The sequence below is a fragment of the Arvicanthis niloticus genome, chromosome 23, assembly GCF_011762505.2.
Source record: "Arvicanthis niloticus isolate mArvNil1 chromosome 23, mArvNil1.pat.X, whole genome shotgun sequence".
In the NCBI taxonomy this organism is placed as follows: domain Eukaryota; kingdom Metazoa; phylum Chordata; class Mammalia; order Rodentia; family Muridae; genus Arvicanthis; species Arvicanthis niloticus.
This window is the reverse complement of record NC_133430.1, coordinates 40,565,389-40,591,244: the sequence shown is the minus strand read 5'-3', so window position 1 is coordinate 40,591,244 and position 25,856 is coordinate 40,565,389. Positions and strand designations below refer to the sequence as shown.

The following is a 25,856-nucleotide window of genomic DNA, read 5'->3' as shown; positions in this document are numbered from 1 at the left end:
CATGGACCCTGAAGTAGGCTACAGACTCTGGGTAATTACAGTGGTCCAGTGGAGCTGGTCAGTTCTGAAAATGTGCCATTGGGGATGGTGAGAACAGAGGCCACCCATGACTGGGGATTGAGGCAAATGGGAAAGCTCTGTACCTTCCTCTCAATTTTGTTGTGAAAAGTAAAAGCCCATAATCTTTTTTTAAAACATCACTTAACATACAGATGTTGTTACAAAAAGATAAACTAATGGGCCTCCAAGGCCATCTATAAGATGATGGATAAACACAATACATTTATCCAATAAAATACTGAGTAGCTATAAACAATGCAGCTTTCTATGTATTGAAAACTGCTAAAGGATGGCATATATAGAAAGTGTGTGCAGACACCACTAGTGTGTTTACAAAAATAATGCAAATATATCAGCATATGCTTCTCCTCTCACAGAAGGTCACAGAAGAAAGCTATAAGCTGGGTGTCTCTGAACACACAGGGAAGCTAACACCCAGAGAGCGTGCTCTGCAGAGCACAGGTGGGCAAGAGAAGATGCTAAATGTTTGTCTTGGAGATTTAGAAAGAACCTACACTCAGAAGCAGGGCTGTTCAACAGTGTAACTGCTAACAGCTGAAACTAGATGGACTGTTCTTGTGTAGCTTTCCTGCTCTTTTACAATGCTTACCAGCATTGTAGCTGTAACCTCTACCCAGTAGATGTTGGACATACTCTCCTCCCGTATAGTCGTGACTACAAAAAATGGCTCTGGACATTGCTAAATATCCCGTGAGACATAAGTGTTCTTTGTTGAAAACTACTACTCACAAGCAACAATGGTAACAATTAACTTACAAAATACTTGATAATAAATTCCTGCAAAATAAAACAAACCCAATACATATGTACTGTCATATATATCTGTTTTCATTCCCTTTCAGATGTACATATGGATGTCACATACCAATCACTTACAAGCTCATCTCTCAAAGTCCTTGCAGATGGTGAGCAGGCATTCCTTGTGCCTGTTCCTCTAATGGCTCCCAATGATGCTCAGCCCCTTAAACCTCTGTAGTTGCATTGCTTCCTCCATTCTTCCCGATGTCCTCCCCCAAACAACAGCCCCTCAAGATAATCTTCTAGGATGCTAAGGAAAGCAACCACATCACAGAAACCTAACGGTCATATTTTGGCTCAATTTTTAAAAAGCTAATGTAATTATTGACACAGTAATTGCATGCATTATACAAATAATGTTTCTTCCTATAATTCCTAAGGACCACACACAGTGCTATTGTTCTAACACCATAAAAGGCATTATTGCTGATTTCAAGGAAATTACAAAGAGAAAAATTCATTATAAAGCCAAGAGAGGCCTTAACTAGATTCTCTATGTCATAACTTTATTAAGTATGATGCCATTTCTAATACACCACAATGTAGAGGCGGTGCGAGTTAAGATACTCAACAGGCTTGAATCGTTTCAATCAGATCTAGAGCTGGTTGATTCTCTTGTGTCTTTGCAGAGATCCATGGCACCCTGGCCCTCAGCTTCACGCTCTGAGGTCACTCCTTCAGCGCTTCAGTCGATGGGACGGTCAGGGTTTCGTCGTCATGGGATCGTGCTCTTCACATCCTAGTGCTGTGCTGGCTGCTTGCATCTAGCTCTCAGGAGGCTGGCTTTTGTTTGTGGAGGAAACCTCAGTGACCTCACTGCAATCAATATACCCATGAGTGGCTATGGAAGATGCTTAAAAGTGTCAGCGGCGAAAAAGGAAACTCACCATTCTAACTACTTCAGGGTAAGTCTGCTCTGTCAGACAGCCTCTGCTTATTGTAATGTAGTCCACCAGTTCATTAAGAGTGGAGCGCTTGTATTCTTTCATTTTAAGATCAGATAGCGTGTCCATGAAGTCAAAAATGACACAGCACTGCTGAAGTTTCTTTAGGAACAGTTCAGGCTGCTCTGAGGTTGGAACGTCTAAGAAAAAAAGAGGAAATGGTGTGAGTCTGTCATCAATTTTTAGGCAACAGGAATTGTTGTGAAAGTTACTTCAAAAGTAAACTCAAAAGAACAAGACAACAGTGTTCTTGTTACCATCAAACATAGGTAGGAGACACGGTAAACACCACGTCAGAGACCTCATGTCTGAAAGCACAACACAAGTGCCTTTGTTTACTAAAGACGGACTAAATCCTAAGAGCCATCTGCAGGTTAAAGCAACATTTAGCCCAAAACACCCCAGTGCATCCTTAATATCCAAAAATCATTGAGAAAGGTCGAACTTGCCCTTACAAAGTGAAGCCACAAGTTTTCATTTAGTTTAAATTTGTTTACTAAAAGATTTCAAAGCAGAAATGTCAGTCTATTTATTTCATGCTGACATCGTTGGTGTTTAAAGCATAGCTGCTTGTGGGTTTTGTTTTTTATTTGTTCTGTTTTTGTTTTATTTTGGTTTGAGCCTCATAAAGTTGCTTAGTCAAAGAAACTTGGAAAACCAACCAAATGAAATAATGCCAACCAGTACAGCAATGCTGGGGAGACAGCTCAGCTGGGAAGTGCTTTCCACACCATCCTGAGGACCCAGGTTCCATCCCCATCACAGGAAAGCCACGCATGATAGTGCTCATCTGTAACCTATGCTGGGGAAGCAGAAAGGCAGGATTCCTAAGGCCTGACAGACAGACAGACAGACAGACAGACAGCCTGCCTAGCTTGCTGCTGGGCCCTGGGTCCCTGAGAGAGTCTGTCTCAAATAGCAAGGTGAAGAAACATACCCAAAGTTGACCTCTGGCCTGCACATGCAAACACGTGAGTGTGCACTGGCACACATGCGCGTGCACACACACACACACACACACACACACGCACGCACACACGCACACACGCACACACGCACACACGTATGTGTGAGTGCACAAAAAGCACAAATGAGAAGTGAAGTAGAGGAACCAATTACACTTGGATCTATATATTTTGACCCATGTTCTTCTTTAGCAGTGAGAAAACCCTAATAACAGCTTTATGAAAATGTTCTCAGAGGGCCAGCAAATTGACTAGTGAAGGAAAGGCATTTTCCACAAGCCTGGCTGGCAATCTTAATTTAGTCCTTGAAGCCCACATGGCTGTCTGTAATTTGTCTTCCAACCTCTACATGTGTGCTATGGAATGCATGTGTCCATATATACATACATGCACAAAAAATTAATAAACATAACTTTAAAATTATTAAATGCTCTCAGAACAAGCACTTGCTCTCTTTTCGAACAAAGAGCAGATTAGGGCCCATGTATACAGCTCAGTTGGTAGAGCACCTGCCTAGCACTCAAAGGGTCCTTGCTCCTAATCCCCAAAAGTGCATACAACAAGTGGTGGCTCTGGCTCATAATCCGTGCCCTTAGGAAGTGTAAGCAGTAGAACCGAGACTTCAAGAGCATCCTCAGGTCTACAGCCAGCACAGGCGACATGAAACGCTTTCAGGTGAGTGCTGGGGTGGTGGCAAGATAGTTAAGCAGTTCATGCTAATTACCAAGCCTGACTGAGTCCAAACTCTAGGCTCCACAGAGTAGAGAGAGAACTGATTCCAGAAAGTAATTTTCTCACATCCACAGGTAGTATATGAATGCACACACATGCACACACACTCAATAGTTTTTCATTTTGTTTTTAGTGAAAACCTGTCAGAAGTGCAGAGAGTGTTTGTGGGGTGTTCAGCTACAAATGGAATACCTACATCAACCTCCCTCCCCAAGGACCAGGGATCATTCCGGAAGAGGGTTAGGCAGAAAGATTCTAAAAGCCAGGCTTCAGAGAAGACCAGAGCAAAACTGCCTTCTGGACATGGCAGGACCATGTCCTCATAGCGGCAGAGCAGCTGAGGATGTCTGTACAAAACCAAGCCAGGTAACAGTCTACATGACGTGAGAGGAGTTCAAAGCCCTAACAGAGGAGCTATCGACAGCTGGTAGCTTCTAGGGGAGAAAAGTTGATTTTCTTTAAGGATGTGGCTCCTGGTAAGTGAAAGGACATCAAGAGGATGGCCCTACACCCAGGAGTGTTGGAGCAGCACAAACTGAAGTTGACAGAAAAATTTTTTAAAAAGAGACTGAAGTTAAGGGATGTGTAAGGAGGTAGGGGTTGATCTGAGAGAACTTGGAGGGAAGAATGAGGTATGAATTGATCAAAATATATGTTATGAAAATATCAATTAATAAAAACACTTTCAAACTACATAGGATAGGTAGGAGTGGTGGCATATACCTTTAGTCCCATCGTTGGGGAAGAAGAGGCAAATGGATCTCTGTGAGTTCAAGGCCAGCCTGGTCTACATAATGAGTTCCAGGACACCTTTGAGGAGATCCTGCCTCAAAGAAACAAAACTAAACAAACAACAAAAACACTACATCGTGTGCGTGTGTGAGAGCATCTCCAGCTAGGAAGAAATATGATCTACAATTGGCTAGTCTACTTTACCCCTATTTCTTGCTACTATTTTATCTACCCCCAACTCCTATACAGAAAATTATAATCAAGTGTGCTGGTTTGAATGAGGATGGCCCCAAAAAAACTTCATCTATTTGAATGTTTAGTCCTAGGTGGTGGAAGTGTTTGAGAAGACTTGGAGGAGGGATGTCACTGGAGGTGGGCCTTGAGGTTTCAAAAGCCAAAACTATTCTCTTTAGCTCTCTCTCTGCCTCCTACTTACAAAAAAAGATGTAAGTTCATTGCTCCAGTGCCATGCCTGCCTGCCTGCCTGCCTGCCTGCCTGCCTGCCTGCCTGCCTGCCTGCCTACTGCCATACTCCCTGAGACTGTAAGGCTATAAACAGTTTCCTCTCTAAGTTGCCTTAGTCATGGTGTTGTCACAGCATGTGATAAGTAACTGACAGACTCAGGGTAGGCTCATCTGCCATCATCCAAGTAAAGGACTCATTAATACTGAGAATATATTTACAGGTAAGCAGGTGGCATTCTCTTCTATTTAAAAAAAAAAAAAAAAAAAAACTGACTATTGAGATTTCAGATTGAGTTATGCAGCTAGGAACAGCACTTGGGTCTCGTTAGTCAACCCACATGCGCTCTGCTACTCAGGGACTCCACACCAGTCACCAGTTCACCCCACACTGTGGACCTGAATGAGAGTTTTAATGTTGGAAAGGGAACAGGGAAAAGGCATACTCATGTAACATTAGTTAAAGGTTCTGGATGTTTTAATTAATGCAAATTTTGCTACCACAGATTTAACCAAGCCCCCCCCCAAACTAGACTCCCCAAATGAAGAGTGCTCACAAGTACATAAGTTTAAAGCATTCTCGAAAGACAGCTTTTTAAAGAGCAAACCTTCATTCAAGAAAAAACAATATCAGGTGGTCACTCAATAGATTAACATATTTAACAAGTCAAAACATTCAGGCAGTTGGCATTTAGAAGCTTTTTAATGGTAAGCAGTTAGAATCCATTCTTTATTCATGCGAACTGATCCATCACAGACAAATCTGAAGCAGGCTATTCACCTACTGGATAAGACATAATAGCTTAAACTCATTGGATGCACTGGGTACACTCTTTGTGCTCTAAGCACTTAGACACACTAGTTCTCACTTAATCTCTACAATATACATAAATAGGTGCTTTTTTCAACTTAATAGATAAAAATCAAGACAAAAATATTCAGTATCTTCCACAGAATCATACAGCTAATAAAAAGTGGAGACACAATTCAAACTCAGGATGTCTGGGTCCAGAGCCTGGACTCTTCTACACCATGCAGCAATCATACACACGGAAAAGCCAGAGTCAGATGCAGCAGCAGGAGAAAGCAGAGAGAATCACAACCGCACTTCCAACGCGCCCCCCGTGCATGAACGAGCACGCTGAGCCCCTCCTTTAGCTGCCTCCAGAGCTTCCCAGGCAGAGCAGAGCTTTGCTTTCTATTCTCTACCCTTTATCACAGATTCAATTCTTCTAACAGGGCCTCCATTCATTAAAAAAAAAAAAAAAAAAAAAAGCTTTAGCAGTCAGGGCAAACCACAGGATTTGGGGCTGTCCTTTAAACAATTTGTATAGTAACAGCCTGAGAAAAAAATCCCATCACAACTAAAGGTTGAGCTATAAAATCAGTTGAAGACCAAGGACTGCTTCTAACTACAGGAAGGCTACAGAGGGTAACATAAACCCAAGCATTTACGACAGCCTGGGAAACATGGACTAAGTCTGTCTCTCTGTCTCCCTTTCTCTCTCCCCTTCCCATCCCACCTTCCTGGGTAGGGGTGGGAGCAGGAATGGTCCAAGCAAGGAGCTCTTCCTGTATGGACTGGCACTGGGACCTCTCCACACCCTCATCTCCCTAGCCTGGGTGAGTTGTAAAAAGATAGGACTGAGCAGGGACCAGAGGAGTGCTGTGTAGTCCAGAAGGTTTCAACAAAGTAGAAGTCTAATATCTATGGGACCACTCCCAAAATAAAATATACTCTTTCAAAAAACATTTATTTGAAAGGGAGGAAGGGAACTAGAGAGATAGCTAAATGGTTAGGAGCAGTGGCTCCCAACACCCACAAGGCAACTCACAACTATCTGTAACTAAGTTCTGGGGGATCGGACACCCTCCCACAGACATACATGCAGGCAAAACACCAATGTTCATAAAATAAAATACATAAATTAAAAAGGGGGGGGAGAAGGACTAGGTACCCTGCCCTCCTGCACATGAAAAGAGGAAAATCTCATAAATTACAAGACAGCAAACAGTCAGTACTTCTGACTACAAGTATAAGTAACAGTTGCCACTACTTCCAAAACCAAATCACCTGAACTTCTAAACACTTCTGAAGTAAGCTTAAAATTGGATGAAAATGTTAGACACATACGAGTAAATGTAAATCATTAAAACAAAATGTCATCAAATAAATAACTCTCAAGCAAGCAAGCAATAGATCTATCCAATGGTATTGTTTGGCCTACAAAATCCATCCATCCTGCCCACAGAAGAGCCCCATGGAATCATAACCAGAAATAACAAGAAATTAATACATAGTTGTGTAACAGCATGAAGGTCATTAGCACAAGAACTCTCCCAACCAATAGCAGGGAGAATAAACTGATCCAGTTAATACAGTCAGGTTGCATCAATCTGGAAGGTTGTTAGAGTTACAAGCACCCTACTGCAGAGGGAAATGCAGTGAGCAGCTAAGTTTGTATCCCTTTGCTGGTCCTGGGTGTCCCTACTCTTAGTCCCCCAAAACCTTACAAAAATTGAATCATCCTAAGTAAAGTTCATCTGCCTCCTGATAGCTGGTCCTGGTGTGGTTATTCACTGAACATGCATATAGGGTCTCTGAACCCTCCACTGGGTGTCTCTGCTCCCACTGCCTTGTGGATTAAATCGGCTGAAGATCCACAAGAGCGGGGAGACCCATAAAAAATGTCAACTCTCCTAAGGTATGCACACACAAATAATTTAGAAACCTACAGGAATGACATGTAATGAAAAAGTGACCACAATATTCAAGAGAGAGCAAGTTCAGATTAAGGGATAATGTTTCTCTTTGTATAGAGAGTGCTTCATAGAATACCCATGGTTACAGCAGCCATAGCCACTCTCCTTATCCTAGCCTACAGAGGGGCAAAGGCATGAGGAGTTCAAGGTCAACCACAATGACATATCAAGTTCCAGGCTAGCCTTGGATACATGATGCCCTGTCTTGAGTCAACTGATAGATGGAAAGGCAGAGAGATGATAAAATAAATACTAAGATCCAGCAGAGACCAGGCATGATACTACTATCTGTAGTCTGATGCCCTTCACCCTACCTCTTTAAACTCTGCCTTAGAATGTGCTAACCCTGGTCGTGTATGCGATCAGTTTCTCTGGCAACCCTTGATGATCTTCAACAAAACCAGGAAGAATTTTCCTTGTCTAAGGCATGAGTCTACACGTAGAGAAACCTACAAATAATGTCTCAATTTTAAGAAGATGCTTCATACAAATTATTAAGTATATTTAGCCCTAAAAGTCTAATACAAAAATGTACTACACATATGGTAAAATGCCTATTTGACTCTGGGGTCTGTCCAAATCATTTTCAGCAATGCTACCTCTGAACACAGAATCTCGTTGTGTTGCAAGTATTTCAGAAAACCTAGAAAGAATTATGCATGCTTCCATTCGAAATTACTTTTGACATAATAAGTCACAAACAGCCAACAATATTTCATCAGAACAAGAAGACAGCCAGGCTATGGTGACACATGCCTTTAATCTCAGCCCTCAAAAGTTAAGGCCAGCCTGATCTACAGATCAAGTTTCAGAACAGTCAAAGCTACACAGGGAAATTTGTCTTTAAAAACAAACAAACAAACAAAACCAAGCACACAAAGAGAAACCTAAGAATACAATTACCAGTTTTTAAAATGAATCAAATAATAAAATTAGACTTCAGCCTTAGGAACTAGACCGAAATGTAGCATGATCCAGGATACTTCAAGGTACAAAGTAAGAAAGACTAATCCAAATCCAGATTGTTAACTAAAGTATTGAATTCTTCACCTCTAAAATACCTGTGTATTCAAACTTGCTGTTTTAATGGGGACGGTGAGAGGCACAGCACTTCTACTGCTAGGTATTTTTATTCTATAAAAGCCTATCATTTCATTGTGTGGCCAAGGCTGAAACCATGGTCTTTAAAGCAAGAACTTTAAAATCCTTGTTTCAATCCCTCCTCCACTTCTGAAATCCCTTCTCTTTCTGTTTGCTTATAGCCTGCAGGAAAAACCTTCAGACTCTTAAGCTAAGGAAGGGTCCTGAGAAACATCTACAACAGTGAAAGCATTTCTTCTTGGCCTTGGTCATAAAAGCTGAATGTAGAGGTGAATGCTTTCCGAACTCTTCCCAATCTAGTGGGAAGCCTGCAAATACAACACTACCAAAACCCTGAGCACAAGTTATTAGTCAGCCACAAGAAACTAAAATGCCCAGACACAAGGAGGAACCAGCACAGTAATAAAGAATGCTTCCTTTTGCAAACATGTACTAAGATTCTAACACACATTTTCCTCTTAACTCTCAGAATGTCCAGTACCACTATTTCAGTTGAAGAAAGTCATGTCCAGAACAGTGCAAGTCACTTGTCCAACATCCCTTAGTTCCTGACTGCCTGTCCCCCAAAACAGTCTTTTTTTTTTCCCCTGAGACAGGGTTTTGTTTGTTTGTTTGTTTGTTTGTTTTCCCCTGTGTAGCCCTGGCTGTCCTGGAACTCACTCTGTAGACCAGGCTAGCCTCGAACTCAGAAAGCCACCTGCCTCTGCCTCCCAAGTGCTGGGATTAAAGGTGTGCGCCACCACCGCCCGGCTCCCAAAACAGTCTTATCACAGGGCCTCAAAGAAAAAGGTGGTGGTGGCAATGATGATGATGATGATGATGATGATGATGATGATGATGATGATGACAACGACGACAACGACGACGACGACGACGACGACAACAACAATAATGACAACAATGATGACAGCTGTGATAACAGTAACTTAAAACAGATTTGTCCACTGTCATGATTAGTGAGTTACCTTTAAGTAATCTAAAAAAATACCAGTATGTTTTAAAACTGAAAAACATACAACTGGTCTTAAACAAATGAATAATACAGGTGGCTAAACTTAGTTTTTAAATAATAACATTACTTATTCCTCCCAGTTTAAATAATCACCATGTGTCTACTATTATTCTTTCATGGACCTCTTCAGTTTCCTTTCCCAAAGCCAACAAACACACGAGGTCTAATTTATAAACAAAAACCAAAGGTCACTACTATAAGCACACACTAGAGTGGCTTGAGCAGCAAAATTCTCATTTGAGGCTTTCGTGTTGTTCTAACACTTATACTTGCGACAGAATAAACAGAAAAGAAATAGAAACAGATCTAAGTCTGTGGCCACACGTGCAATCACACACCCATACACAAACACATATGCACACACACATGCACACACACTTCTATTTCCAACACTTTACGAGCTTTACCTTCTAATATCAAGGTAATCACTGAAGTTTGAAATGAAATACTGTTAAGTTATACTGTTATTATAGGTATAAATTACTTTCCTGTTACCAGCTCACCACAGGACAGAAGCCACCAAAGCCTCTGACTTACAAGGTGGGGGTGCTGGAGAGATATCTCAGTAGTTACGAGCATTTCCTGCTTTTCCAAGGGACCCAGTTTCATTCCCTGGATCTACATGGTGCCTCATACTTATTTGTAGCTGTAATTCTGTGTGACCTGACACCTTCTTCTAGACTCCTCAGACATCAGGCATGCACAAGGTGCAAAACAGCATACACAAAAAAAAGAAGAATTTTTAAAATTAAAAAAGACTAAACCGTGAGCTAAGAAAATGACTGACTCAGTAAGAGTGCTTGCTATACAAGTATGAAGACACAAGTTCCAGCAACCATAGAAAAGGCTGGGCCTGACTGCACAAGGCCTGCATAAGGGACATGAGCTCTGTAACTCATTCATCACTCACTCACCAGATAGTCACTGGACACCCACTGAGGGACAGCACAGAGACAGAGGTGAACTGACCTGAACCTCGCATACTGGTACACAGATTTATTCCAAGCACCCAGGAGGCAGAGCCAGGTAGATCTCTGTAAGGCCACCTGGGCTATAGAAAGATTTCAGAAATCCTAACCTGTATGTTACAGGAGATTGAGGGGAAGGCAATTAAAAATACTAAATAGGTCTATTATTTTATATGTATATGCTCCAGAGGAAATAACGTACAGGGCAAAGCAGGCTACATATGCTGCAGCTGGAAGGTACAGTTTAGAGCACAGCATTCATCTGAAAGAAGAAATTGAAGAAAATATTCAAAGTAGATAGAGGAGGAGGCCAGCAAAGGTGTCTACAAGAAAGCATCCCACTCAGAGAAACAGTCAATGCAAGGGTCCTCCAGTGGGAAGGAGTGCAGGAGAGTCAGAGGAAAACCAAAACCCCGTGAGTGTGGGTAGGGCTGCAGTAGGAAGTGGGGAGATGATGGACAGACAGCTGTGCAGCACACTGGGCCTCACTGTTTATCAAGTAACCCTGAGCTTAGCTTCCCTTTCTGTAAAATAGGAGAAAATGTAGTTTACAAGGTTGAGTGTGTATGAAATAAAAGGCCATCTGTAAAAGTAGAACTGCTTTCTGAAAAGAAGAGAAAGAGGAGAAGGAAGAAGAGGAGGAAGAGGAAGAAACTTATCAAGTATCTCCTAGATACAAGAGAGTAAATTTTCTACTTTATACCTTTTATGATGATTTCTGTAGAGAATTTTTTATATTTTAACATAACTTCAAATTTATTTTAGAAGCACTTTTCAAATAAAGTCAAGTATTTCTAGAAACATTAAATTTTTGTTAGTATCAGATTCCAGTAATATCAAACAACAAAAGCTATCTATTTGAACACATACACAATCATAACCTGTCTTCTCTTCTGTAGCTGGCTTTGAGACAAGTAGCAGATCATAAACAACTACAATAAAAGGGAATCGGCACAATAAATTTCTTGGGTGTGTGCAACTGAAGCCTGATCTTTCACCCAAAAGTATATAAACAACAAAAACCTCAAAAGATTACTTTAACAAATGTCACAACTGTAAAGTAGAAGGGGGAAAAATGACCAGAATTAAAGGTTTGCAGGAAGCACTTATGCAGTTACATGGCACAACCCACACAAAATAATTTCCCAATAAAGTAACACATTATTTTCAACCATTTCCATTGATTGAGAATCTTTTCTCAGGAGATTATTTCTACAAGGGATAAAAATGGCCTAAGCATTCCCATTTGTTTTGAGGATTAACATCATTTCGAATCATCTCAGAATGAGATGAACCTGTAGCTGTTTTAACAATATGAGGCTAGAAACAATGGGGAGGGAGAGCATGGACGGACGGACGGACGGACAGACGGGAAGATGGATGGGTGGATGGACGACAAGCAGATACCACATTACCATCAACTGAGCTGTTAATTTATAACCTAATAGTCCAGACTACTCATAGACACCATAAACTCTTAAAAACCGATGTACAATACCAAAAGAAAAAAAGCATCAGTCTAATGCTACAACGGCAGCTTAGAGATACTCATCAGCTAGGAGGTTTAAACATTAAGCCTTAAGCTCCTGAAAATGAACAGAACTAAGGAGAGTAGAATGACCTCTAATCCCAAGAGTACCAAAGCTTACATTTATAATTAAAGTCATAATCTGAGTAATGAAACCCAGTGACAGCATGTAGTACAGACACTAATTATGCTGCTGTCCTATGCTTTACTGGATAGCTATTACTTAACATATATTAAATACAAAGGTAAAGCTATATATTAGTTGACGAAATCCAAAATTACAATTTGAAATATCAAGCTAGGAGAAGTAGTATCCACTTGAAATACTGGTATGCATAAAAACAATATTATCTGAACATGAAATAGAGAAATTAAATATATGTGTGTATACGTATTCAATATATATGTAAACTATGTGACTGTACAACTCCAAAAGTTGAAACATGGAGAGCAGTAATAAAAAGAGTGCCTGAAAAGCACTTTCAGACAGAAAGGCATTTTAATATATATATTCAACAGTAAGATGAGAGTGATATTAGCTTTGGCTCAGATATATGCAGCCAAGTCCCTTCTTTGCTAGGGCTTCCTGAGGACAGCCGCAGCACTGAAGCAGAGCTACCCATGCTGATGATGCATTCCTAAGACCCAGTTTTCCCTAACTCAGTGTTTCCATGTTCAATGTTGGACCCTAGGTAGGACCTAGCTAAACATGTCACTGGGTAGTTCAAACATTTCCTCTTCTTTTACTCTTAAAACCACTTTCCCTTTTGAATAACTTATTATTGTTTATAACTGCATCTTCTATTGAGGAGCCAAATGAGATATGAAAAACATGAGCCAGTTTTATTAAACATAGTCGACTAAAGCAAAAATGGACAACTAAGTCCACTATCTCAGAAGTCTGCCAGTCATAATTCTGGAAAAGCATCATGGAAATATTTATGATTTCAAGCAAGTTAGGCTGAGAACTTAAGGGAAACAAACTCATTCTGCGTTCTTCCAAGCAGTCTAAAATTGGAAGACTCAGGCTCAAATCGGCTTCACCATGTACCTGCTGATCAACTGTGAGTACTGCAGGGTGACAGTTAAGACTGCCAGTTCCAAAGCTGGCTTTGCTCAACTGAGCCTCTGTCTCTATGCTCTCATACATGAATGGTAGACAACTGCACCTATCCGTAAGACTATTTATAAAGATAGCAATAAACAAAGGGACATATGAAAGCCAACTAGAACACATATAATGTTCAACAGACTTTAGCTTCTAAATTATTATTGATAAACAAAATTAATCTAAAAAGGAAATTCTCAATAACAGCTCAAAGATTTCACAAAAGATCACACAACACACAAAATATTTCATATGGTACTCAAATACAGAAAACTTTAAATGTGTGTTCTGAGGGTGTGGCTTAGTGGCAGAGTGCCAGTATACATGAATCCTCAGCACCACAAAAGAAAATGGAGACGTAAACATTTCTAACCTGTTGGTATGAACAGTTTTCCCTCCCTTTCTGTATCTACTTTTTCAAGCCACATTGAAATAAAATAATGTTGAGCTTAGTTGTTACAACCCACTGAGATTATTTCAAAATGAAATAGTAACTTATTAGAGAAAGGGTGGCCGTGATGAGGCATGTGAGCTAACCCAGCAGTCAGGCAGGCACAAGTCAACCGTGCAGTGTCTTCTGGGCCACGTCTTGTCCCACCATGCAGTTAAAGCACTCAAGCTGTAAAGCTGCATGCACACAGATGACAATGTCCACTCATATGGTCATAAGTACAAGCTCACGGAGACTGTTCTCAGTGACACTTCCACATTTAAAACTTCTCACAGCTTAAATCTGTGCAGCAGGCACCAGGCACACAAGGAAACGAAAAGCACATAAAAATGTGTGCTTCAAACTTGTGATGAAGCCAGATGCCTTGTGCACAGAGGGCTCATGGATCCAGAGGGGTCAAAATAGCCTGTGTGAGAAACCGTTCATTCCTGAGAATGGTATATCTTTAACACTACAAACAGTGTTGAAGGCATTTATTTTGCTGAATGAAACACCAAAATAAGCAAGGGTCACTGAGGACGGGTCAGGTACAGAGGGGGCGGAGGGGAAAAAAAAAGATTCACACTCTAAATAGCCATTTCCTGGTTCAGAATAAGTTTCTGAAAGTCCGGAATGAGTCATTCTTTCCCAGTCATTTCATGTGTATGTAATAATAGTAAAAACTTAGCAAGCATTTACTCTGCTGCAGTCACCACTCTAAGCAGCTCAGATGTATTAACTCCTTAACTCACTCCACACTGTCGTGAGACACATGGTATTTTGCATATAGGAAACAGGGTCACAAAGAAGTTGTTACTTCCCTACAGACACACAGCTGGAAAGGCACCCATACACACTATACTACCTCTGCCAAAAGAGTCATGTGAATAAATCTAACCAGTTTTTAGGATTTTTTTTTTTAGTCTAAAATCTATAGCATACAGAAGGGATGGGGGCGCATCTGTGAGAGTTAATGTTTTTTAAAGACTTCAATACAGATTGAAGCAGGCATGCAGCCATCTAGTTCCTCTTTGAACCACACAAAAAGACAAAATGACAGGTTGACCAGAATCCCCAGCTGGCTTGTTACTTCTTGATATTTAAAAGATCTCACTATGGTGTGTTAAGTCTCTCAAAAGATAACCCAAGTCCTCTGTGCCTGCCAACATTCCCTTTGCACCAACACTAGCTTGCTTTCAAAGACAGCCACAGTCCTTGTTTCCATGTATTTATTTCTCAGAGAAGTAAATGTCTTATTTCATTTTGTCCTGGAACACCTGACATGTCGGTTCCACCTAAGTTCTGGTGAGATGAGTCTGAGTGTTCGTGACTGTGTTACCGGCAGCAGAGCCTAAGGTCTAGAAGAGGTACATAGGTGAATATGCCCAGCTGGAAACAGGAGTTAAGGAAAGGATGAATGAGACAGAAAAGAAGATATTTAGTGTGAATGAGAAATTGAACACATTACAGGGAATATGAGAGAAGACCTGCAAGCTTTTTAAGCATTCTCAAACTGGGCTATGCCATTTCATAATCCTAATAACCATGTAACTAAACTAACTAGGTCTGATTTCTCTGCAGTAAAATGTAAATTTCAGCAAGGATGCATGATTTACTCAAAATTGTAACTGACATCACATTCAAGACATTATTCTTATGGATTATATGAAGATCACTGCTCCTTCCATGCAAACGGACATTATTATATTCCTAAATAAAGGGGTTCCCTGCTAGAGTTGGTTCAAATACTAAGACTTCTAAACCAGATTCAACTACTGGGCCAAGCGCATCGCTAGATGGTTATCAGTTCAGAAGCATCTTATTCCCTACGTTACTCAAAAGCCATATTTGCAGCTCACTTATCATAAATGTACTGTTTACCTTAAAAAGACACACAGATCATTACAGATCGTTGGAATTCATGGTACTTTCAACTTTCCTTAAAATTTCAAGTGTTTTCCAACCTACTAACAACTGATACTCATAAAGTAATCCACAAGACACTGATAAGTCCTGTGGAAGATCATATTTAAAGCAAAATAACTGAATAAGAAGATACATTATGATATCTGGCCAGTATCCACAATACTTTAAAATTAAGAACAGAATGAATCATTTATACCAAAATATTAGTTTATTATTTTAATACGCACGTATCCAATACATCCTCATTTTAAATTAAAATGGTTATTTACAAGGACTAATTCTTCTATCAACTCCCATTTAATCTAATGGGTTATTCTCAGGAGTACTGTTTCTGAAAGTACATTATCTACTAACTATCTAACTATGTAGCTCATAGACACGGAGTAACCGCCATAAGAAGTCACTGCTGGGGAGCATGGATGTGAGCTCAGCAGTGACGTGTTCGCCTCTCACAGACGAGCCCTACATTAAATCTCTAGCACCTCAAAAACAATATTTAAAAGAAACACACACATACACACACACACACACACACACCACTGCCATTTCAATTAAGAGAGCACATAAGTGAATACACACCCAGAGCAGGGCAGAAATGACTCAGTGGGTAAAGCTGCTTGCTACTAAGCCTAAAAGCCTTAGTTCTATCAAAGGGACCCAGACAGTGGAAGGAAAAGAGTTGTCCTCTGAACTCCATACACATGCCTCCGCACATGTGCACCCACAAACAAACAATAAATAAATGTCTAAAAAACAATCTTGTTTTATCCTTGCTTAGACTAAAACCCCAGAGATGGAAAAGCAAGTGTTCAAGTTCATACAGTTACCAAGTGCCAACTCTCTTAAGGCTAACAATGAAAGCTGGCCATGGAAGCCGCTGCAATCCCACTATTCTGGAAACTGAGGCAAGGGAGAGGTCAGCCTGGACTACATAGCCATACTGCAAAACAAAACCCTGTGTCCAAAATGGGGAGGAGGGAAGCAGGCAGACCGGCACATCCACCCAATACACTATCTAAAAGGAAATGGTAGCTGCAGTGCTATTAATAACTAGCACTTACTGAGTACTCTCAATACAAGTCAGAAACTGCCAACCTGCTTTAATAACAAAAGCTAACAGCAGCTGGCATACATTGAGTCTTTACAATGAGTCAACATTTACAGAAATTACTTCATAAATCAGTTTACACGTGGAGAAAATAAGGTACACAGAGGCCAAGTATGCTACCCAAGGTCACAGAAGCAGTTACATCAAGAAACACAGCACCAAAACCTCTGCTCTCACCATCGGCAGGTGAAGTGGACTAAATACCTAGAAGCCACCTCAAGCACATGAAAAATATTCTATAAGAAACTGATACTACCAGTACCACTCAATTTTCACAATAATCATATAAAATGAAAAAAATTAAAAAACAAAAGAAAGCTAAGAGTCAGGAGGTGATGGCACATGCCCTTTAATCCCAGCACTAAGGAAGCAGAGGCAGGTGGATCTCAGTGAGTCTGAGGCCACAGAGGAGGCTACAAAGGAGTTCCAGGACAGCCAGGGCTATACAGTGAAACCCTGTCTTGAAAAACCAAAAAAGAAAAAGAAAAAAGGGAAGGAAGGAAGGAAGGAAGGAAGGAAGGAAGGAAGGAAGGAAGGAAGGGAAGAAGGGAAGGAAGGAAGGAGGGAGGGAGGGAAGAAGGGAGGGAAGAAGGAAGGGAAGGAAGGGAGGAAAGGAAGGAAGGAAGGGAAGAAGGGAGGGAAGGAAGGAGGGAGGGAAGAAGGAAGGGAAGGAAGGAAGGAGGGAGGGAAGAAGGGAGGGAAGAAGGAAGGGAAGGGAGGAAGGAAGGAAGGAAGGAAGGAAGGAAGGAAGGAAGGGAGGGAGGGAAGGAAGGAAAGAAGGGAAGGAAGGAAAGAAGGAAAGAAGGGAAGGAAGGAAGGAGGGAGGGAAGGAAGGAAGGAGGGAGGGAAGAAGGGAAGGAAGGAGGGAGGGAGGGAAGGAGGGAAGAAGGAAGGAAGGGAAGGAAAGAAGGAGAAAAGGAAAAGGACCAATAAATAGTTACATAATAAAACCAGAAAGTATAAGCTTTGAAAAGGAATAGCCAAAGTAAGGGCTGCAGAGAGAGGTTTGTATGCTTAAGAGCCCAGGTTGTCTTACAGAGAACCTAGGTCTGTTCTCCAGCACCTGCATGGTAACTCACAACTGTCTGTAACTCTACCCACACCCTCTTCTGGCTTCCTTGGGCACCAAGCACCCACATAGTATACAGGCATATATATAGGCAAAATGACCATACACATAAATTTTTTTAAATGAGTAATAAAAATAAATTTTAAAAAGAACAACCAAGTTAAATAATACATATCAAAGATTTATTTTAATCTGTTTATTAATTTTTTCTACTGTTTTACTGATTCATTTTTGAAGGGAGGAAGGGAAAACACCAAGTATAGCAGCAGAGGTAGAGAAAGAGAGTGAATAGGAGAAAGGGGATTTAGACATTGTCTTAGTTACTATTCTAACATGGTGGAGAGATAGCATGACCAAGTCAACTTATAAAAGCAAGCATTTTACTGGGGGCTTGCTTACAGCTTCAGAGGGTGAGCTCATGATCACACAGCAGAGAACATGGCAGCAGAAAGCATAACTCTGGGGCAGTAGCTGACAAGTCACATCTGATCCACAAGTTGCAGTCAGAGAAAGGGAGTGAGACTGGACCTGGGGTGGGCTTTTGAAACCTGAGAGCCCATCCCCAATGACACGCCTCCTCCATCCAGGCCACACCTCCTAATATTTCCTAAACAATTTACCAATTGGGAACCAAACATTCAAAGATATGAGCCTATGGGGGCCAATCTTATTCAAACCACTACAGATAACTTATTTAAGTAATTTAAATGTCAAATAAATGCATAAGCTCAATTTAAGGGAGGTTCTTTCAAATCAAGTGTCAAGTACTATATCTTACTGGAAAAGCTCTTGGCAAAATGCATTGGGCCTCTGTCAATCTCAGCATTCAGGAAGCAAGAGGCAGGAAGATATCTGTGTGTTTGAAGCCAGCCTGATCTACATAGGGAGGTTTAGAACAACCAAGGGTACATTGTGAGTCCCTGTCTCTAAATAAATAAATAACTAGAAATCCACAAATCCACATAAGACCAACAGTAGGTCCCAACTGTTCTCAGAAAAACATGACAAGCCACTTGAGACTGTTCTCTTACCTTAAATGGTAATTAAGTATTTAAGAATAACTATTTCAGAATAACTACTCTGAAAAAAACCATAAACTGCTTCACTTAGTACTTGGTCATCTGAAACCACTGATAAAGGGTCAAAGAGAGAAAACTATATAAAAAGTCTTAATGATGTATATAGTCCTGCCCTGTAGAATGAAGACTATTTTGGACTAAGATATACATCAAATGACAACTTCAGCTCCTTGGCAAATGAAGCCCAGATGTGTTAAATACAGCAATGAGGAAAACCGTTCAGAAGAAAGCAAGCCCATACAGTTTACAGTTTGAGTCTGAACCGTAGACCATGGTTCCCTCCACTGCCTGACTAAAGGCTGCCTTGCTATACTCAGCCAAGACACAAAGGACACCAATTTCAGAGCATACGCATACTGTGGCAAGAAACAAGGAGAATATACAGCACTTGGTACGAAGCATGCGTGCATATGCATTCCTATGTAGTAGTCATTTGTATCAATATTAAGGTACAGGTAACATTCTTATCAATACTCCTTTCTGTGAGCATACTTGACCTGACCTGGGCATTTGTGTGGAGTTGAGCTGAGCCACTGGAAAATACAAGCAAAAAAAGAACAGTGAAAGACGGCAATTGTAATCAATGGGAGAATTAATGCTCAATCCAGTTCCCAAAATTCCTTTTATAAAGCACTTTTTGCCCTGTGTACTGTAACAACATGTTTTGTATCATTTTAAAAATTCTATTTAGTAAGTTGCAACACCATAGTTTTTAAAATAAAGCAGAACAAAAATGAGTAATTCAACACAGTAAGTGTAAGCTCTGTTTCATTTCGCTTTCATATTGATTACACTTACACTTCTGTGTGTGAGAGTGCATGTGCACTTACAAGCATGCATGATGTGCACACATGTGTAAAAGGTAAAATCAATTCTTTACTAAAAATAAAAAATAACATCAAAAAATTTCTAGAAGAGCTATTTCCATTTTATGTAATTTGACTTTTTGCAATAAAGATAAAATACATTAACTAAATGATTTGTACAGGGATGTATGAAAAATCCTAACAATTGCCTACCAGACCATTTCTTACTTATTAGGAAAACTACAATCATGGTACCCACAAAGTAGAGAGCTGGAAACATACATCCAGAAAGTAAAGTAAATATCACTTAAGTTTTGTACTGGACAGTTCTATCACTCTGACAGCATGCCTGAGATGGGGTTGTGATGGCTCAGTGGGAAAGGGGTCTGCTGCAAACCTAACGACCTTACTTCTATCTCCGAGACATGTGTGATAGAAGGAAGAATCAATGTCAGTAACGTGTCCTCTGACTCCCACATTCACACTAAGCATGGTAGTACACACATAACACACATATATGCACACAAAATAATGAATTTTAAAAATTATTTTAGAGGTTGAAGATTTAACTCAGTAGTAGCATGCTTGCCCAGCAAGTGCAAAGCCTTGGGTTTGGTTCTCAGCTTATAAATAAATAAATAAATAAATAAATAAATAAATAAATTCTTTTTCTTATTACCAGAAATAGTAGAAGAAAAAAGGCTGTGTGAGCTACCTGGCCCTGTGCTTTGGGTTGTGGCAAAATAGTATACAGAGTAGGAGGACATGGTGGAAGAAGTCTATTCTCTTTATAGCAACTGAGAACCAAACAAAAACACAAGAGATCCTAATATCCTCTCCCAGAGTACACAGCCAGTGGCCTGACTCCCTGAAAGGAGATCCTTCCTCCTAAAGGTTCATCCTCGCCAAACATTGCCACTGGATGCCAACCAAGCCCTCAATAGCCAGATATGAAATAACCAGCATGAAAAACAAAGCAAATACATAAAGTCTTTGGGACTACTCCAGATCCAAATAATAGTTATCCACACACACATTTAAAACAACCATGGTGCTTGCTGAGTGTCATATGACATGCCCATAATCCCAGCACTCAGGAGTCAGAGTCAGAACTCTCTAGTTCCAGGCCAGTCAGGACTACACAGTTAAAACTGTCTGCCAAAAGTTAAAGAAAATAAGTAAATAAAGGAGTGCTGGGAGTTGAAGCCAGGGCCCTGCACCCACGAGGCAAACACGCCAGTAAGCCAGATCCACAGCCATGTAAGTTTCATAGGAGCTGTATTGTCAAAACAAATGAGTAAGAGCCGTCACACCGACTCACACTTTTGTAAAGCTCTTCAATGTTCATTTAGAAAGTACAAGTGTCCAGAATCTCAAGCCCACTCTGGCTTAATTTTTTTTCCTATATTGAATAGCTTCTAGAAAACTCCACAGTTTGCTCATGAGAAAATAAAAGTATAAATTGTCAGTACTGTTATAAAAAAATGTGACTTCACAGACCACTGAATCATCTCAGGGACCTCCAGAAGGCCCAACACACACTGGACATCTTACAGCATTGAGGAGTGAACCCAGGGCCTTGGGCTATATATGCTCTGCTCTATCACAGAGCTGTGCCCTGGCCTTCCTGAGCATATTCTGACAATATCTGGTTCGAGATCTGGAATATACACTGAGAATACACAAGATCTGCCTCTGCTTCTAATCTGCCTCTACAACAGAGTAAGCCCTAAGCTTCTCGAGGTCCTAATTATCTCACCAAATCGGGGGAAAAAACATCTGTCTCCTGTCCATCACTCACTGGTTTCAGAATATAGAAATTGCACAGACTTGCACTAAGGGCTCTTTGGAAGATTAACTTCTCTTTAAGGGAAGCTCCTGAGTATTACACAGGTGGCAGCTCCACCCGTCTACCCCCAAACATGCTCATCCCTTCACTCGGCACTTTGCTAAATGAACCCACTGGCTTATTGGCCCACCCTTAAAACACAGAGACTTAACACAATGTTGACTTCCAAGGCTGGTACAATAAAACCAAAAAGTGGCTGTCTACTTAATTCTGTGTAGGCAGCACCCAGCACAGTACTGGTCAGCACATGTAAATTCTTCCTGATAAATCGTATCCAGAAATGACAGCCTCGGAGAATAAAAAAGCCTGAAGTGGCTTCTCTGAGCCTGCAGATTACATTCACACTAGTTTTAAAAAAAAAAAAAAAAAAAAAAAAAATTTGGCAGAGGGAAAAAAATACATGTACTCCAATATTAGGTTGACCTGTATGAAGTTTCCGATTTTATAAGTCAAAAACTGTCAGATTTTGGTACTTTCTTTTGTCTCGATTTTACATGTTTTATTTTGTTAAGGGTACTGGAACTAGGAGTGTTAATACTGCCAAAAAACGATGACCCTCAAACTGGAAGACACAGACAGCACTTTCCACAGGCAAATGTGCCTTGTGTTACTTTGCTGTGTGAATGTTTATACTCAAAAGGCAGAAAAGGTGAACTCTGACATGCCCACAGCCCAGCTCCAGCGATCACCAAGCTTTGCCAATACTGTTCCACACATAACTTTAAGGAAATTTATTTCCAAAGCACCGATTTATTTCCTTCTCCCATCTGTCTGAACCCTGCTTACCTCTGAACTGAATCCTCTTTTTTCAGTTAACCTTTCAAAATCCTCCCTACACAACTTTACAAAGGAGACACACCAAGAAAGACTTAATGCTCACTAATTCCCAACCTCAGCATAGCTCACTTCCTTCCCTCTCTCACCAAAGACAGGGTCAGCTGACATCCTGGTATAAATGCTAAGAAAATGAATGGCTTACAACTAGAAAACCAATTATTTTGCAAGTTTGGTAATTTCTCTGCTTTCAACAATATTGAAAGAAATGTCCCTTGTAGTCTCTTTCTCTCTCCTCTCTCCTCCTCTCTCCTCCTCTCTCCTCCTCTCTCCTCCTCTCTCCTCCTCTCTCCTCCTCTCTCCTCCTCTCTCCTCTCCTCTCCTCTCCCCTCCCCTCCCCTCCCCTCCCCTCTCCTCTCCTCTCCTCTCCTCTCCCCTCCCCTTCCCTCCCCTCCCCTCTCCTCTCCTCTCCTCTCTCCTCCTCTCTCCTCTCCTCTCCTCTCCCCTCCTCCCCCCCTCCCCTCCCCTCCCCTTCCCTCCCCTCCCCTCCCCTCTCCTCCTCCTCTTTCTCCTCCTCCTCCTCCTCCTCCTTCTCCTCCTCCCTCCCGCCCCCTCTCTCTCACACACACCACATGTTTCCCAGCTGGTGACACTATTCTAGAAAGTTCTCAAACTTTTGAGATGTAGCTGACAAAGAGGCCACTAAGGCCTTGAGAGGTCTCCTTCTGCCCAAGCTCTCCAGTTTCTGACAAACAGGATATGACCAGCTACTGTAAGCTTCCACTGCAATGCCTTCCCCACCATGATGGGTGGGACCTGATAAAACAGGAGTTCTCAACCTGAGGGTCACAACCCCTCTGGGAGTTAAATAATCCTTTTATAGGTGTTTCATATCAGATGTTTACACTATGATTCGTAACAGTAGCAAAATAATTACATTTATAAAGTAGCAATGAAAATAACTTTATGGTTGGGGGGTCACCACAATATGAGGAACTATATTAAGGGTCACAACATTACCGAGGTTGAGAACCACTGCTCTAAATTATGAAACAAATAATCTTCTCCTCCCTTAGGCTGCCTTTGCCAAGTATTTCTCCCCAGCAATAGAAAAGTTAACAACCACAGGGTCCAGCTGTAATCAAAAACTATTTTGGCAAAAGTTTTTTTTTACCTAAGTTCAAGGCCTGAGTAACACTGCAATAGCAGAACTCTTCCCATTCCTGTCTCAATTATCTGAGTACGGTCTGCAGTGCCTTAGCACAGTGCAATCCAAGAATTCAAGTGGGAGACTTAATTCTGAACTGTCTTCTGCCAATCATCAAAATCCATCCATGAACAAAAAACTCTTATTTTAAGAGAAAACTCTATTCACATCACAAGAGTAGAAGAAGCAATTCTATTTGATATTTTATCAATTTTTAATAAAATGTTTAATATCATCAAATCAGTCTGAGTTATGCAGTAATGAAGATAAATTCTGTTTATTTCTAGGCTGGGTTAACATTAGTGCCTTGCTAGATATGGTGGCACACATGCATAGAATATGCTAGATAGAATAAAGCAACAGAGACAGGTGAATCGTGTGTCGACCCTGGACTTCATGTTTGGGATGGTAAGGTCAGTGTGTAAAGGCACTTGCTACCAAGTGCGATGACTTAAGTGTGATAGGCAGAAACCCACCTGATAGGAGAAAACCAACTCTCACAATGGTCTTCCGACTTTCATATACACACACACCACACATACAAATACACACAGAGACACACACAGAGATACACACATACACTAAATGTAATAAAAAAATAGTGATCCTTTCCATTCTCTAACTTCAAATTATACTTTATCTTTTTAGATTTATTATTATTTTATGTATATGAGTGTTTTGCCTACATGTATGTCTGTGCAACACACATGTGCTTAGTGCCCAAGAAGGTGGTGGGCCTCCATGTGAGTGCTGAAAATCGAACCCATGTCCTTTGCATGAACAAAAAGTGCTTTTAACCACTAAGCCAACTCTAGCCCTCTATTTTTATATTTTTTAAATGTTAAATAGTTAGCAATGAAACTTTTAAAAATAAAACAGATTATGATAAATCTTGCAGAGGAAAACAGAGGTAAATACATCACAGAAAAAGAAAAAAAAATGTGCTCACCGCCATAGCATGGTAACAGGAGACACATGCTATCTGTAAATGCAATTGGTTCACTACTCAAGAGTAATGAAACCACTTAATTGTTACATTTCAGTATTTTAAAACACCATGTTATGCAACACCTGTCTTAGTTAGAGGTCCTACTGCTGTGATAAATGCCATGAACAAAAGCAACTTGAGGAAGAAAGGGTTTATTTCAGCTTAGAACTAACATATCAAAGTCCATCACTGAGGAAACTCACAAGGCATGAATAGAGGCTGAAGCCATGGAGAAGTGCTGCTCACTGGATTGCATCTCATGGCTTGCTGTTAAATGCCCCCCAGACCACCTACTCAGGGGTGGTACCACCCACATTGGGCTGGGGCCTCCCATATCATCACTAATTAAGAAAATATCCTACAGGCTTGTCTATAGGCTAATCTTACAGATCTATTCTCTCAATATCTGATTCTCTCTTCTCAGGTAACTCTAGTTTGTGTCAAGCTGGCAAAAACACTACCAGGACACTACCTAAACATAAAAGAAAAAAATGTATTCAACACCAAGGGGGTGGAACAAACCTTGTTATACAAAATTCAAGCTTATTTGAGCAAAACTGCTTGAAAATTGCTGTCATGTGGCCACAAGTGGGTTGGAACTATGCATATGCCATACTCTATCTAAAAGTATGAACTTTGGGAAGTGGCTAAGCAATTTAACTGTGGAGTTTTGATTATTAAAGAAAAGGGGTTGGGGGATAACTGGAGTGATAATGAAACACAGCTTAAAAACAAAGACATCTGAAACAAGGCAACAGAGAGTAGAAGTGACTCTGAAAAAAAGGGAATTGATCTGGATGAATAAAAAGTGTTCAACTGTATTTACTAAGGACCAAACAAGGATACAAAGGGCCCTACAGAGACCAAGAAAAACCCTGTTATCATCACTGCCCTTACTCAGAGACAACTGTGAGCTGGGTCCAGAACTTACAACTACATACTGCTCCGACATCTTTCTAGGTATTTTCTATGTCCTACGCACTGTTAATAGAACCAATAAATCAGCAATGAACAAAAGAGACAAGGAGTTCAGACAGCTAAGTGTCAAGAGCAACACTGTACAGAATGTCAAAAGGATACAAGAGCAGCAGGGAAGAGAAAAGGCAAGGCAAGCGGGCAGACAGGAGCCGGCTCACAACACCTAACAGTACAGCAGTGCAGTAAGTACTGGAGGAGGAGGAGACAGTCATCCGTATCAGAGATAACATCCTAGCTGACTGTGCAGACAGCCAACGAACCTGGCCAGAGCACAAGGAGAAGAAGGGCTTTCAAGGCCCTGCAAGGGAACCAAGAGGAGCAAAACCCAGTGTCTAGTGGATCTAGCTTAGAAGGGGAGTTACAGTCACTGACCTTGAGAATGGCAGAAAACCTACAGAGAGGAATGTGATGGCACATTTCACCAGCTTTGTGAAAGGTAACTACAGAA

At 40.8% G+C, this 25,856-nt stretch overlaps 1 protein-coding gene across 1 annotated transcript in view; it reads right to left on the bottom strand.

The window, feature by feature from the left end:
- Ppp2r5e (protein phosphatase 2 regulatory subunit B'epsilon) overlaps nucleotides 1–25,856 on the bottom strand; it is a 144,820-nt gene that overhangs the window by 61,209 nt on the left and 57,755 nt on the right. The window contains 1 exon segment of the mRNA XM_076921996.1: nucleotides 1,767–1,963. Within this exon segment, the coding sequence (XP_076778111.1) occupies nucleotides 1,767–1,963 (197 nt within the window).